This window comes from Bufo bufo, chromosome 4, assembly GCF_905171765.1.
Source record: "Bufo bufo chromosome 4, aBufBuf1.1, whole genome shotgun sequence".
In the NCBI taxonomy this organism is placed as follows: Eukaryota; Metazoa; Chordata; class Amphibia; order Anura; family Bufonidae; genus Bufo; species Bufo bufo.
The window spans coordinates 241,582,893-241,596,296 of record NC_053392.1 but is presented as its reverse complement, the minus strand read 5'-3'; the positions used below and the strand labels follow the sequence as shown (position 1 = coordinate 241,596,296).

The following is a 13,404-nucleotide window of genomic DNA, read 5'->3' as shown; positions in this document are numbered from 1 at the left end:
TTATCTAAAGTCAACAAAGCGGCAGCAGGGCCTCTCCTGGCTATTGTTTCCAAATCCAAAATACCACAGTGACATTCCCTATAATTTTTTATTAATCATTCCAATAACAGGGCATCTTAAGAGTCCTGTAATGTTAATCGGGAGTGGGTAATTACCGTGCGCCCCCTCCTTTCCTTCAATTCTTCAGTTTTAATAGCTTCTCCCACATTTCCGCTCAATCACAATTAAACTTCATCCATTGATCTCCCATGGATGTGGTCTCTCTTTCTCACGCTCCCTCTCCGGGGTGGAACCTGAGTCACCGATAACCGTGATCACCATGGTAGGCGCAGAAAAGAACATCGAAAGTTGATAGAGCAGATATCCAATTGGATTGTGAACATCACGGGACATGGTGGGACAGTATGTGAGCACACGCCTACATGAACAGACTCACAGGGGTGAACCCCTGCAACTTCTGGGTCTCCAAATTGGGCACATGGCCTGAGCTTGCCCTTCAGGCCTTGGAGGTGCTGGCCTGCAGCCAGTGTATTATCTGAACGTGTGTTTAGCACGACTGCAGGGGGTTATCACAGGTTATATTTCCCAATGTTTTGGGGTGTACCCTAATTTAAAAAAATAGAAATAAATTTAAAACCTAAAAACTGTGTAGGCTACCTCCTCCACCGCCACTTCCACCTACACCGCCACATCCACCGCCTCCTTAACCTCCTACTCCATATGGACCTCCTCCTCCTAGATCAAGATTATTATTTTTTATTTTTAAGTATTTTATGTTATTTAAAGTCATTTTCCTATCCACTTTTGTTTGCAGAGCACTTGCCATGCTCTTAACCACATTTTGCTGGCATTTGCAGCCCTCTAGCCCCTTTCCATGACATTTTTACAGCCATTTTAGTGCTCAAAAGTTCGGGTCCCCATTGACTTCAACCGAACATCCAGGTGTCCGCTCAACTCTAGTTGTTAGTCATGCCCAGCTGGGAATTTAGTTCTGACAGCTATCATTAAAGTGGTTGTCTCACTTCAGCCAATGGCATTTCACCCATGGCATACCTAGAGATCTTAGATGGGCCAAATAATGCTCTGGTAACTCATGGGCACACTGCATTTGTTTAGTGGACTTATTGAGGGGGCTCCCTTACTCCAGCAAAACACCTCACAAGCCATGATCGCTGCTGAACACATAGAGAAGTTATCTTCCATCTTGGCAGCTGGAGCAGAAGTTTAACTATGTATATGTATCAGCTGTACCCCGGTGCAAGAATACTGGATACTCACAAGATCAGTGTCATATATATCTGTGACATCAGTAGCAAACTTGTGCCCTTCAGATACCATTAGAGAGTTAATGGTCTTCAGGGTCCAGGTGACAAATAAGATAAATTAAGGTATTTTAAGTAATATTTGACATAGACCAATGATGAGGTCTAGGCATTGCTATGTTCTGGTGCTGATGATGCCCCAGTAGAAGAACATTGAGAACCCTTGTCCTAGTGGACATACACACACACTTACCATCTTTAGTGAATGACACATCGTAACCGTTTATGAGAACAATTGTATTGTTAGAGTCCGCCAGATACCATTCCACCTGTGGGTTGCATAAAAGGGAAATTGTCTTATTCTGTAGAATACTGGAAAAGTATTTTCATAAAGATAAGAATGTAACACATGGTAAAATACAATGCGCAGGTTCATACTACAAGAAAACAACAATTTTACAGCTTGATGTAAAACCTTTAGCTTTAGGTAACATTTCTCCTTAAAGTTAATATGACACTTACTGTAACACTGGCATTGGTTGATATGTACTGCATTGCAAAAGCCTGGAAGTTTGTGGCCATTGCTGTTCCAGTCTGCACCGTACGACCTTGTAAAACTATAGAGATTCCTGGAACTGATGCATTAACCTCTTAAGGACATAGGGCGTACAGGTACGCCCTTGTGCCCTGGTACTTAAGGACACAGGGCGTACAGGTACGTCCTATGTATTTCCGATCACTGCCGTGCGGCTGGCAGTGATCGGAACCCGGTGCCTGCTCAAATCATTGAGCAGGCACCTAGGCTAAATGCGCGGGGGGGTCCCGTGACCCCCCCATGTCGGCGATTGCGGCAAACCGCAGGTCAATTCAGACCTGCGGTTTGCTGCGATTTCTGCAGTTTCTGGTCCGCGCGGTCCCTGACCGCGGGGATCAGAAACTTTATATGTCTACAAAAAGTTTTATTCACCCCCCCCTGCACCCCCGAATGATTTTTATGGTGGCGGGAGGTGCAGGGGGAGGGTTGCGGGCGGTGTGGGCGGTGCGGGAGGCGGGCGGTGCGGCAGGCGGGATCGCGATCCCCCGCCCGCCTCCCCTTGAAAACTCATTGGTGTTCAGTGGGGATACCAGGGTGCCAGCACATTGCTGGCACCCTGGTATAAACGGCTGACATCTGCGATGCGATGTCAGCCGTTTAACCCTTTCCATACAGCGGTCCGTACGGACCGCTGTATGGAAAAGGTTAACAGCGCAGGGAGCTCCCTCCATCTCCCATCGGGGGGCTGCTGTGCCTTTGCAGCCCCCCGATGGGAGAGGGAGAGAGCTCCCAGAGAGCCCCCCTCAGCCCTGTACTTACCCTTCCCCGTCTGCGCAGTTCTGAGCAGACGGGGAAGGTTCCCATGGCAACAGGACGCCTCTCAGGCGTCCTGCTGTCCATGGTGCTGAACAGATCTGTGCTGAAAGCATAGATCTGTTCAGTGTAAGTAAAATACAGTACAGAACAATATATATTGTTCTGTACTGTATTATACAGACATCAGACCCACTGGATCTTCAAGAACCAAGTGGGTCTGGGTCAAAAAAAGTGAATAAAAGTGAAAAAAAAGTAAAAATCAAAAAACACATTTATCACTGATAAAAAATGAAAAAAATAAAATTCCCTACACATGTTTGGTATCGCCGCGTCCGTAACGACCTGATCTATAAAACGGTCATGTTACTTTACCCGAACGGTGAACACCATAAAAATAAAAAATAAAAAACTATGATGAAATTGAAATTTTGCCCACCTTACTTCCCAAAAAAGGTAATAAAAGTGATCAAAAAAGTCGCATGTACGCCAAAATTGTAACAATCAAACCGTCATCTCATCCCGCAAAAATCATACCCTACCCAAAATAATCGCCCAAAAACTGAAAAAGCTATGGCTCTTAGACTATGGAAACACTAAAACATGATTTTTTTTGTTTCAAAAATGAAATCATTGTGTAAAACTTACATAAATAAAAAAAAAAGTATACATATTAGGTATCGCCGCGTCCGTATCGCCCGGCTCTATAAAAATATCTCATGATCTAACCCCTCAGATGACCACCGTAAAAAAATAAAAATAAAAACGGTGTAAAAAAAGCCATTTTTTGTCATCTTACGTCACAAAAAGTGTAATAGCAAGCAATCAAAAAGTCATATGCACCCCAAAATAGATGCCAATCAAACCGTCATCTCATCCCGCAAAAAATGAGACCCTACTTAAGATAATCGCCCAAAAACTGAAAAAACTATGGCTCTTAGACTATGGAGACACTAAAACATTTTTTTGGTTTTAAAAATGAAATCATTGTGTAAAACTTACATAAATAAAAAAAATTGTATACATATTAGGTATCGCCGCGTCCGTGACAACCTGCTCTATAAAATTACCACATGATCTAACCTGTCAGATGAATGTTGTAAATAACAAAAAAAAAAACGGTGCCAAAAAAGCTATTTCTTGTTACCTTGCCGCACAAAAAGTGTAATATAGAGCAACCAAAAATCATATGTACCCTAAACTAGTACCAACAAAACTGCCACCCTATCCCGTAGTTTCTAAAATGGGGTCACTTTTTTGGAGTTTCTACTCTAGGGGTGCATCAGGGGGGCTTCAAATGGGACATGGTGTCAAAAAACCAGTCCAGCAAAACCTGCCTTCCAAAAACCGTATGGTGTTCCTTTCCTTCTGCGCCCTGCCGTGTGCCCGTACAGCGGTTTACGACCACATATGGGGTGTTTCTGTAAACTACAGAATCAGGGCCATAAATAATGAGTTTTGTTTGGCTGTTGACCCTTGCTTTGTAACTGGAAAAAAAATATTAAAATGGAAAATCTGCCAAAAAAGTGAAATTTTGAAATTGTATCTCTATTTTCCATTAAATCTTGTGCAACACCTAAAGGGTTAACAAAGTTTGTAAAATCAGTTTTGAATACCTTGAGGGGTGTAGTTTCTTAGATGGGGTCACTTTTATGGAGTTTATAATCTAGGGGTGCATCAGGGGGGCTTCAAATGGGACATGGTGCCAAAAAAACAGTCCAGCAAAATCAGCCCTCCAAAAACCAAACGGCGCACCTTTCACTCTACGCCCCACTGTGTGCCCGTACAGTAGTTTACGGCCACATATGGGGTGTTTCTGTAAACAGCAGAGTCAGGGCAATAAAGATGCAGTCTTGTTTGGCTGTTAACCCTTGCTTTGTTAGTGGAAAAAATGGGTTAAAATGGAAAATTAGACAAAAAAATGAAATTCTCAAATTTCATCGCCATTTGCCAATAACTCTTGTGCAACACCTAAAGGGTTAACGACGTATGTAAAATCAGTTTTGAATACCTTGAGGGGTGTAGTTTCTTAGATGGGGTCACTTTTAGGGAGTTTCTCCTCTAGGGGTGCATCAGGGGGGCTTCAAATGGGACATGGTGTAAATAAACCAGTCCATAAAAATCTGCCTTCCAAAAACCATACGGCGCACCTTTCCCTCTACGCCCCGCTGTGTGGCCGTACAGTAGTTTACGGCCACATATGGGGTGTTTCTGTAAACGGCAGAGTCAGGGCAATAAAGATACAGTCTTGTTTGGCTGTTAACCTTTGCTTTGTTAGTGGAAAAAATGGGTTAAAATGGAAAATTAGACAAAAAAATGAAATTCTCAAATTTCATCCCCATTTGCCAATAACTCTTGTGCAACACCTAAAGGGTTAACGACGTATGTAAAATCAGTTTTGAATACCTTGAGGGGTGTAGTTTCTTAGATGGGGTCATTTTTGGGTGGTTTCTATTATGTAAGCCTCGCAAAGTGACTTCAGACCTGAACTGGTCCCTAAAAATTTAGTTTTTGTAAATTTCTGAAAAATTTCAAGATTTGCTTCTAAACTTCTAAGCCTTATAACATCCCCAAAAAATAAAATATCATTCCCAAAACAATTCTAACATGAAGTAGACATATGGGGAATGTAAAGTCATCACAATTTTTGGGGGTATTACTATGTATTACAGAAGTAAAGAAACTGAAACTTTGAAATTTGCTAAATTTTTCCAAATTTTTGTTAAATTAGGTATTTTTTGGTGCAAAAAAAAATAATTTTTTGACTTCATTTTACCAGTGTCATGAAGTACAATATGTGACGAAAAAACAATCTCAGAACGGCCTGGATAAGTCAAAGCGTTTTAAAGTTATCAGCACTTAAAGGGACTCTGGTCAGATTTGCAAAAAATGGCCTGGTCCTAAGGTGTAAAAAGGCTGTGTCCTTAAGGGGTTAAGGAGGGTGAAATCTCCACGTCCATTGAAAGTGTAACCGACCCCATCTAGAGTCGTAATGTGAGGATCTCCAAACATCCATGCTGCAGTAAAAAATGCAAAGATTGATAAATTAATAAATGATCCTTACGACAACTAGATCAGAGGTTTACCATATGTTAAATGTGAATAAAACAGGCAACTAACAAAGAAGTTGCTTAAAGCTGGGTTCTTATTCTTAAGGTGTGCCCGACGGTTGTTTAGTGGAAAACTTTTCTTGTTCGCGATACGCCGAACATGCGAACATATGGAGATATTCACGCCCGCCATATTCTTTAACATTGTGAAGAATTTTGACCCATGATACATCCATCAGGTGGTACAGGACAGCCAATTGAGACGTTTCAGCACATGGACATACCCCCTACCTTATAAATAGACCTGATCTGGCCGCCATTTTACATTCAGTGTTTTGCCAGTGTAGGGAGAGGTTGCTGTGTGGAGCAGGGACAGGCTGTTAGGGACACCAAACGCTAGCTAATAGGGCCACAAAAGTCCTTTTAAGGACTGGTATAGGTGTGCTATCGATAGGTGTGATACACAGAGGGGTGCGAGATACTTATAATATACTTTTATAATGAGTCAAAAACACATAGATCTATATAGTGATCATCTGGAAGTCAGGTGCCTAGGGGCTTGCTAGGGCCATTTTTATATAGGGTAAGGTACGGACGGGGTCGCTCTTATCAGGGTGAGTGGTCTGTGGTTAGGCTATCAGGGCCAGAATAGCACCCCCTTGTAGGGCAATATCAGGGACAGTTCTTTGCCCACCCTGTCCTTCAATACCACATCATCTAGCCCAGGGATAGATGATTTTTGATTTTATGAATGGAGATCGCAAATTAGAATAATACATCTGGTATGTCACTGTCCATGTTGTGGGACTATTTTTGCACTTCTAGTAATTATTTCTTGGCTGCAAATATGACCTGGAGGTTTTTCAGATTCGCCTGCCATTAGAATGAATGGGACCCGCCGCGAACTTGCGGTTCGCAAACATTTGATTGTGTTAGAGTCTGCAGTAAGGGTACAGAGGGCTGGTAACCAGTTGGATGAGGGGGGGGGGGGGGCACAGCACAGTCTGACAATGGCAGCACTTACTGGTTAGAGTCAGACTGTGCAGGGACACCCCCGAAAAACTGGTTACCACCCCTCTGTACCCTTACTGCAGACTGCTAGTAATTCATTCATAACGTCTAGCATGAATAATAAAGGAATGGCACAACATAGAGTAATAAGAATAGATGTTTTCCTGATGTAGTTTTGGAACCCAAAACCAGGAATGAATAAAAAGAAGAGGAGACATCGTATCGGTTCCTTATACATTCTTTCCTTTTATGGTTCACTACTGATTTTGGCTTCAAAAACAGCATCAGGAAACCTGACCATGTGGCTATACTCTAATGGCCGCGTGATTCTTTTAGCAAACAAGCTGCCTTGAGCAGCAGGCAATTTAAAAACTGCACTCATCTGCATGTCATTTGAACTACTATGAGAGTAATAAATACTTGCTTATATAGTTATTTTATTTAGATTGTTATTAATGTATACTAAAATGATGCCCCTGGAATTGACAAAAAATACTTAAAATTAATATTTCAAAAGAAGATTTTAAAGAACATTTTCCCCCAAAATATACATTTTTAAACTAGTTAATTGCCTTTAGACTAAACTATGAAAGGTCTATTTTTATACTATATTTTAAGTAACCTTATGACTATTATGTTGCCCTGCTATATAAATGGTTGACTAGTAAATAATTCACCTGGCCTGGGTGGCCTGTAGTTCCTGCAGTCGATAGATGGTCTCTTCTCCAGGTACATTGAGCAGAACTGAGGATCATCTACATCATTGCAGCACCAGTCGTATGCCTGAAGTTCTTCATCTGGTAGGACATAAAACACATTCATTTCATTGCATCTTTTTGCAGTAGTCATGATGGCACTGTCATACTTCTACAGGTTTCCATACAAGTAGTGTCCCATTGTTTAATGAAATTAAATTCTCTTCCTTACCATTACTTGATGAATGGAAATTCCATGTCCGTTCCTGGAAACCTTCTAAGAACTGATTCTTGCGGTAGTATACACATCTTACACCTGCATTGTACCAATTGGGAGATGTGCTGCGGAGCAGACTAATATAGTGGGATGCGCCTGAAAGTAAAAAAATACATGTATAAGAAACTACTTCAAATACATCTAGACAATCCTAAAAGATGAATTCTAGAATAAAAGATTGCTTTTACTAACAAATCTTTGACTTGATTTGACAGAGTAGAATTTAAAACCCCCTTGGCCGTTAACGTTTGTATATTTTTTTTTCATAGCAATTACAGATTTACTGAAGATCATGTTAAAATGGTCAGGACTTGCACTAGACAAATCCATTGTGAGTATTATGTACAGAAATTTGAAGATGAAACTCTAGTTTCTGCCGAGGCTTGGCATGTGTGATCTCTACATTGTACACAGCTTGGCTCCACTGAAAATGTCATTAAGTTGATGCTTTTGTGAAATCCATGCCAATTTTGAGATTGCTGTGGAGGGCATAACATGTGAACATGGCCATATAATATTACAACTATAGTAATAGGAAGAAAACGATGAAGAAGAAAAATAAGGGTACGGCCACTTGGCCAGGTTTCTGCATCCAGTTTTGGAAGCCAAAATCAGTCGTATCTGTCTTGTATACTTTTTTTTCCTTTTATGATCCACTCCTGATTTTGGCTACAACAACTACATCAAAAAACCTGACTGCGTGGCCGTACCCTAAGGGTAACAAAGAGAATGAACCCAACACACTTAAAGAGGTTCTCCATGTACATGATTTACAGTGCCAGCTTACGCAGAATCATGTGAATGGAGTCAGAATGCAGTTCCAGATAACAGGGCTATAGGCACTCAATGTGCTGCTGCGTGGCATCATTCTTCTCTACAAGCAATGCTTCTATTGAATACTGTCTCTGTAAAATGGCTTCTGAAGAAACGTGCCATGATTCCATGTGAATCCATAAAAAATAATAACACATCTGCTGTATTGGACCTTGAACAAAGATAAACTGTGAAAATGAGCTCGTAGAGATAGAATAAGACTGTTTTGAGAACTGCTAAAACTCTATGTGAAAATTATCACACCTTGCAAGTAGGAATTCTGGCTTCAAAAAGTATTAAAATAGGTCACACAAAGGTAGCTTTTTTTTTTTTGCACCATTCACTCTGGTTATCGTATTGAGTTTCACTCCAGATTCTTCATTGTAACTTTTTTTTTTTTTAAGTTGTAAACTCCCTCTAGTAGAGGGGTGACATAAATGGAGTAGCATTTCTAGACAAAACAATATGCGACATTGGATAAATTTGGCACAAAGTATGCCAATGCAGACTCAAGAAAACCTGACTTCAAATATTACCCTCATGATAAATATCCCCTTTTGACCCTTCTGTGCGCCTCGGCTCAGAGCTAATATGCAAAGATTTGAACAAAGTGAGACAGGAGGGTCCTTAGGGATTCACCACCTGACAGTCTCATGATATAGGTTACGGATTGACAACTCCACTAAAAGGCCTCTTGCACATGAACGTTTATTCCTCCTGTTTCCGTTCCATTTTTTGCGTTCCGTATGCGGACCATATACGGAACTATTTATTTCAATGGATCCGCAAAAAAACGGAAGGTACTCCATATGCCTTCCGTTTCTGTATTTCCATTTTTCCGTTCAAAGATAGAACATGTCCTATTATTGTCCGCATAACAGACAAGGATAGTACTGGGGCCAGCTGTTACGTTCCGCAAAAAACAAAATGGACATGGATGTCATTAGTTTTTTTTTGCGGATCGCATAATACTGAAAAAGCCGTACGGTCGTGTGCAAGAGGCCAAAGGCAGTTTTTGTCCATCACAAGTGAAGAAGCTGTTCAGCTCAAACCTGGAATGGCACTGTACAGAGGATAAAAAGGAAAGTAGCTCAGCAGAAGTCATTGTGAAACTCCACATTTCAGTTTTCTAACAATATACTGTATTTAGGCGGAGAAGTCCTTTGATTTAAAATAAAAACATAAGATTCAGAAATCTTTCTCTACCTGCTTGTGTTGCTCTGAAGCGGGAATCAACCTGTCCTTGCCGATATAAACAGGGGCATGATAATAAACCTGAATTCCAATTTAAGGGATTGGGCTGATTGTTGAACCAACTGAGACATTTCATACGACTGTTTGTCACTGCAGCATCATTCAGTGGATAAATCCAGAGTCCTCTCACATCTGGAAGAGTAATGTAAGAAACAGTGTCTCAATGTTAGATCTAGTGCAACATACTGTATAGTCTAAACATGTCAGCATCAAGGCTTCCTCCACACACATTTGATTGGGTGTTTTTATTTTTTATTTTTTTGCTGTTAAAAATAATGTAAAAATGCATGTGTTTGTCATGTTACATGCACATTTTACAGGCATTTATTTATTATAATTTATATTGTTGACAGGCTTTAATTTCATGTTTTTCCTGAAGATAATTCTATGGGAAAACACCTGAAAAATTGCCGTAAACAAACAATGCTGGAATGTTTTTTTTTTATTACATTGACCCAAAAAGTGAAAGAAAAACTTACGCAACAAAAAAATGCACATGAACAGTATACTGTGTTTTATAATTCCCAAAGACTTACAGCTAACATCTGGAGGTGGTTTAAAACAATGCAAGTCAGCAAAAATGCCAGAAATTAAACTATGCATGAAACCAGAAGCAGCAGTTTATTTAGCTGGCAGAGCTATACATGCTAGTATTATCATTACTCTTACAAATAAAAGGATAAGCTGAAATATGGTGAATTCCAAATTTGGCAACTTTAATTTGATAATAAATGAGCTTAGATCATTGTTTTGGTGATCACAGAAGCTGCTGGAGCTGTCACACCCCGACTGATGGGTTTCACAGTGAATGACAATCTGCAGCTGCTAAGTGTTAGAATAGATGCAGTCTGCAGAACAAAACAGGTCTGTCTTTTTGAATAAATCAAATTACAGACCAGAAATTATTGCCAGCATCAAGCATCTTTTTTTATTTAATTTTTTTCATGTAAAAATCTGACACATACCTGAATTGTTTCCAATGTAGAGGTTTGGGCGGTTTTTATTCACAGCTATGGGATCATTCCAGAAAAATTGATCCTGGTTTCCACTAATCATTGAAAAAATACCCAGTTAGTTTTCTGCTAAATCATATATTTGACTGATAAAAGGGGTTACTCAGGCTCTAGATATTGTAGATTTTGATGACTTTTTCTGAGGCCATCAGTATTCTGCAGTAACCTAGCATGACCTCTGTAATATTGCTGGCCTTGGTGGCTGCTGAAAACGTCTGATCAGGAGGGAAGTCATCAATATCTAGAGCCCAGAAAACCCATTTGAAGAGGCATTGATGAACTATCCTCATAATAGGTCATCAATTTCAGATCGGTGGGGGTCTGACTCTCGGTACCACTGCCAATCAGTTGTTTGAAGGGGCCAAAGCTCTCTCTTCTCCAATGTTTACTTGCACATCCTCTACACTGTGGTGTCGGTGCAGTGTAATTACAACTGTTTGCCCCATTAGTCCCATTCAAGTGAGAGGTCTCAATATTAGAGATGAGCGAAGTTTTAGAAAATTTGATTCGGCTACTTCGCAGAACTTTACAAATAAATTAGCTTTGTGATGAACCCCTCAGATGCCGCGTTCTTTGTATGATCGTGGCATCTGAGTGTAAAAACTGTGTAAAATTAACAGAAAAGAAAAAATTTCATCAAACTTACTGTTTCCATTTGCTCACGACGGGCCGGCAGCCGGCATCTTGCTTCAAGATCTGGCGCGAAATCTTGCGCACTCCGAAATGACGGCATGATGTCATATGTCACCACGCATGGGATTTCGGCCTAGAACAAGATGGTGGCAGCCGGCCCGATGCGAGGAAATGGAGAAAGTAAATATGATTTTTTTTTTTTTTTAAGTATTTCAGGTTAAAATCGATTCGGTGGATTCGATTCGCTCATCTGTAATCAATATCACAAAACTAGACCAAAAAAAGACCCCTTTAAGCGACATTTACATATGATTATCAACAATACAACAAAGTCTTATATTTAGATTTTGTAGGCATAACAGTAGCCATGATTTGCGGAGTATTTTATGCCATATTAAAACATACTATGCAATTCAAGCAACAGTGTACCATCTAGAAATCACATATTGAAATTGAATTGAAAAGCACATGCCTTAAAAACCCACATCTAAATTATGGAGAGTTACATAAAAGACGTTTTATGGAAAGTACTAGGAGAGAAATTTACCCAAAAATATAGCACTAATCCTGTACTTGCTAGCTTTATCAGATACTTAATACTGGATGCTTCATTTAAAAGGCCCATTCACACAGGCAGATAATCTGCCTGTGATGAGCACCAATCAATGACATAGCGAACCAAATGACACTTGTCTGCTTCCACTTACGTGACACAATCATTGTCAGTTTGGATAAACAATCTTTTGTAGGATTATTTAGCCCCATACAGTTTGCCTTACTGCTGGTAGTGCATGATGATTTATATGTCCACATAAAGGATACAATTGATGAGTGAACGTTCAAGCACTTGTCATTTGAATAGCAGATATGTTAACATGGGGGTAATGATTGTGTGGCCAATCAGCTCCCCATGTGAATGGACCTTAAGTGTTGGATTACTATTAGCTTCTATGGATATGGTTACCTGTACTAATGAACCTCCTGAGATCTGATTAGCCAAATGTGAAGTCTTCAGCTGAAGACATTAATAGAAATGTGACAATTATCATTAGTAATCCTTTACCTGCAATAACCAATTAGAGGACTTGGGTGACGAGCTATGTCCTCCCAATTCATTCCACCATCCTCAAACAGAATCAGCACATATGACTGAAATCCATCAGTGGTCAGCACTGCCTGGAACGTATTGGTCTTAAGATGTAAAGAATATGTAATATTAGTAAATGTGTTACAAGATGTCAAAAAAAATTCTTTACCTTAACTTTGAAAATTAGTTGTTTTCTCATCTACCAACCTGGTTATTACTTTGTTTTGCAGGATATGCAGGAATCTTTTCCCAGGTAATCTTCAATGTCCACTGAGCTGTGTACGAAATCTTTAAGTTGTTGCTGATGATCTTTTCAACGTCAGGAACAATACCATTTTTTCCTGACTTGTATTCCTGAGAAGTAGTAGATTTGAATTTCATTTTATTTACTAAGCTCCCTACTTCACTCCACCAGTTAAATATTGTGGTAAACCTACCCGGTAGTAAGTAGATCCCACACCACTGGACAAGTCTGCATCACTCCAATACACAGCAATGGAAGCCACATTACATGATTCAGTAAATCCATTGACTGGTGGGTAAGCATAAGAGAATATGCTGTTTCTGGATTCCGGGAACACAATTTGACCATTGTCTGTGTACTGCAAAAAGCACATACAGTTTAAGGTTAGTTTTCCATGACCTTTGACTTACTGATGCAGGGTATCGATCTCTGCAAATAAATACTTACATAAATAAAGTTCCTTAAACTGTTTCCAAAGGGAAATCCTATTTTTGGCTGGAATACTTCAGAGGTAAAATCTATTGATCTTACGCTGTATGTGATATCACCTTCACTTGTTCCATATGGGAAAAGGGAAACCGCTACGGCAAAAAAGATAAAACTGTTATGCTACCATTCAAGAATAGTCACATGAACATTTTCTTTACAACTCGAGATATGATTATCGCAACATATTAAACTGAAATGGAAAGAAAGCTCTAATCATATGTTTCACAT

General features: G+C 39.9%; 1 protein-coding gene across 1 annotated transcript in view; it reads right to left on the bottom strand.

Moving 5' to 3' along the window:
* Positions 1 to 13,404, bottom strand: part of LOC120999139 — a 260,278-nt gene that overhangs the window by 164,095 nt on the left and 82,779 nt on the right. Inside the window, exons 35-45 of the mRNA XM_040430012.1 lie at positions 13,135 to 13,268; positions 12,881 to 13,045; positions 12,651 to 12,797; positions 12,420 to 12,547; positions 10,676 to 10,758; positions 9,663 to 9,842; positions 7,599 to 7,739; positions 7,349 to 7,468; positions 5,547 to 5,627; positions 1,785 to 1,909; positions 1,516 to 1,591 (exon numbers count right to left, since the gene is read on the bottom strand). Coding sequence (XP_040285946.1) covers positions 1,516 to 1,591; positions 1,785 to 1,909; positions 5,547 to 5,627; positions 7,349 to 7,468; positions 7,599 to 7,739; positions 9,663 to 9,842; positions 10,676 to 10,758; positions 12,420 to 12,547; positions 12,651 to 12,797; positions 12,881 to 13,045; positions 13,135 to 13,268 — 1,380 coding nt within the window. The remainder of the gene's footprint in view (positions 1 to 1,515; positions 1,592 to 1,784; positions 1,910 to 5,546; positions 5,628 to 7,348; positions 7,469 to 7,598; positions 7,740 to 9,662; positions 9,843 to 10,675; positions 10,759 to 12,419; positions 12,548 to 12,650; positions 12,798 to 12,880; positions 13,046 to 13,134; positions 13,269 to 13,404) is intronic.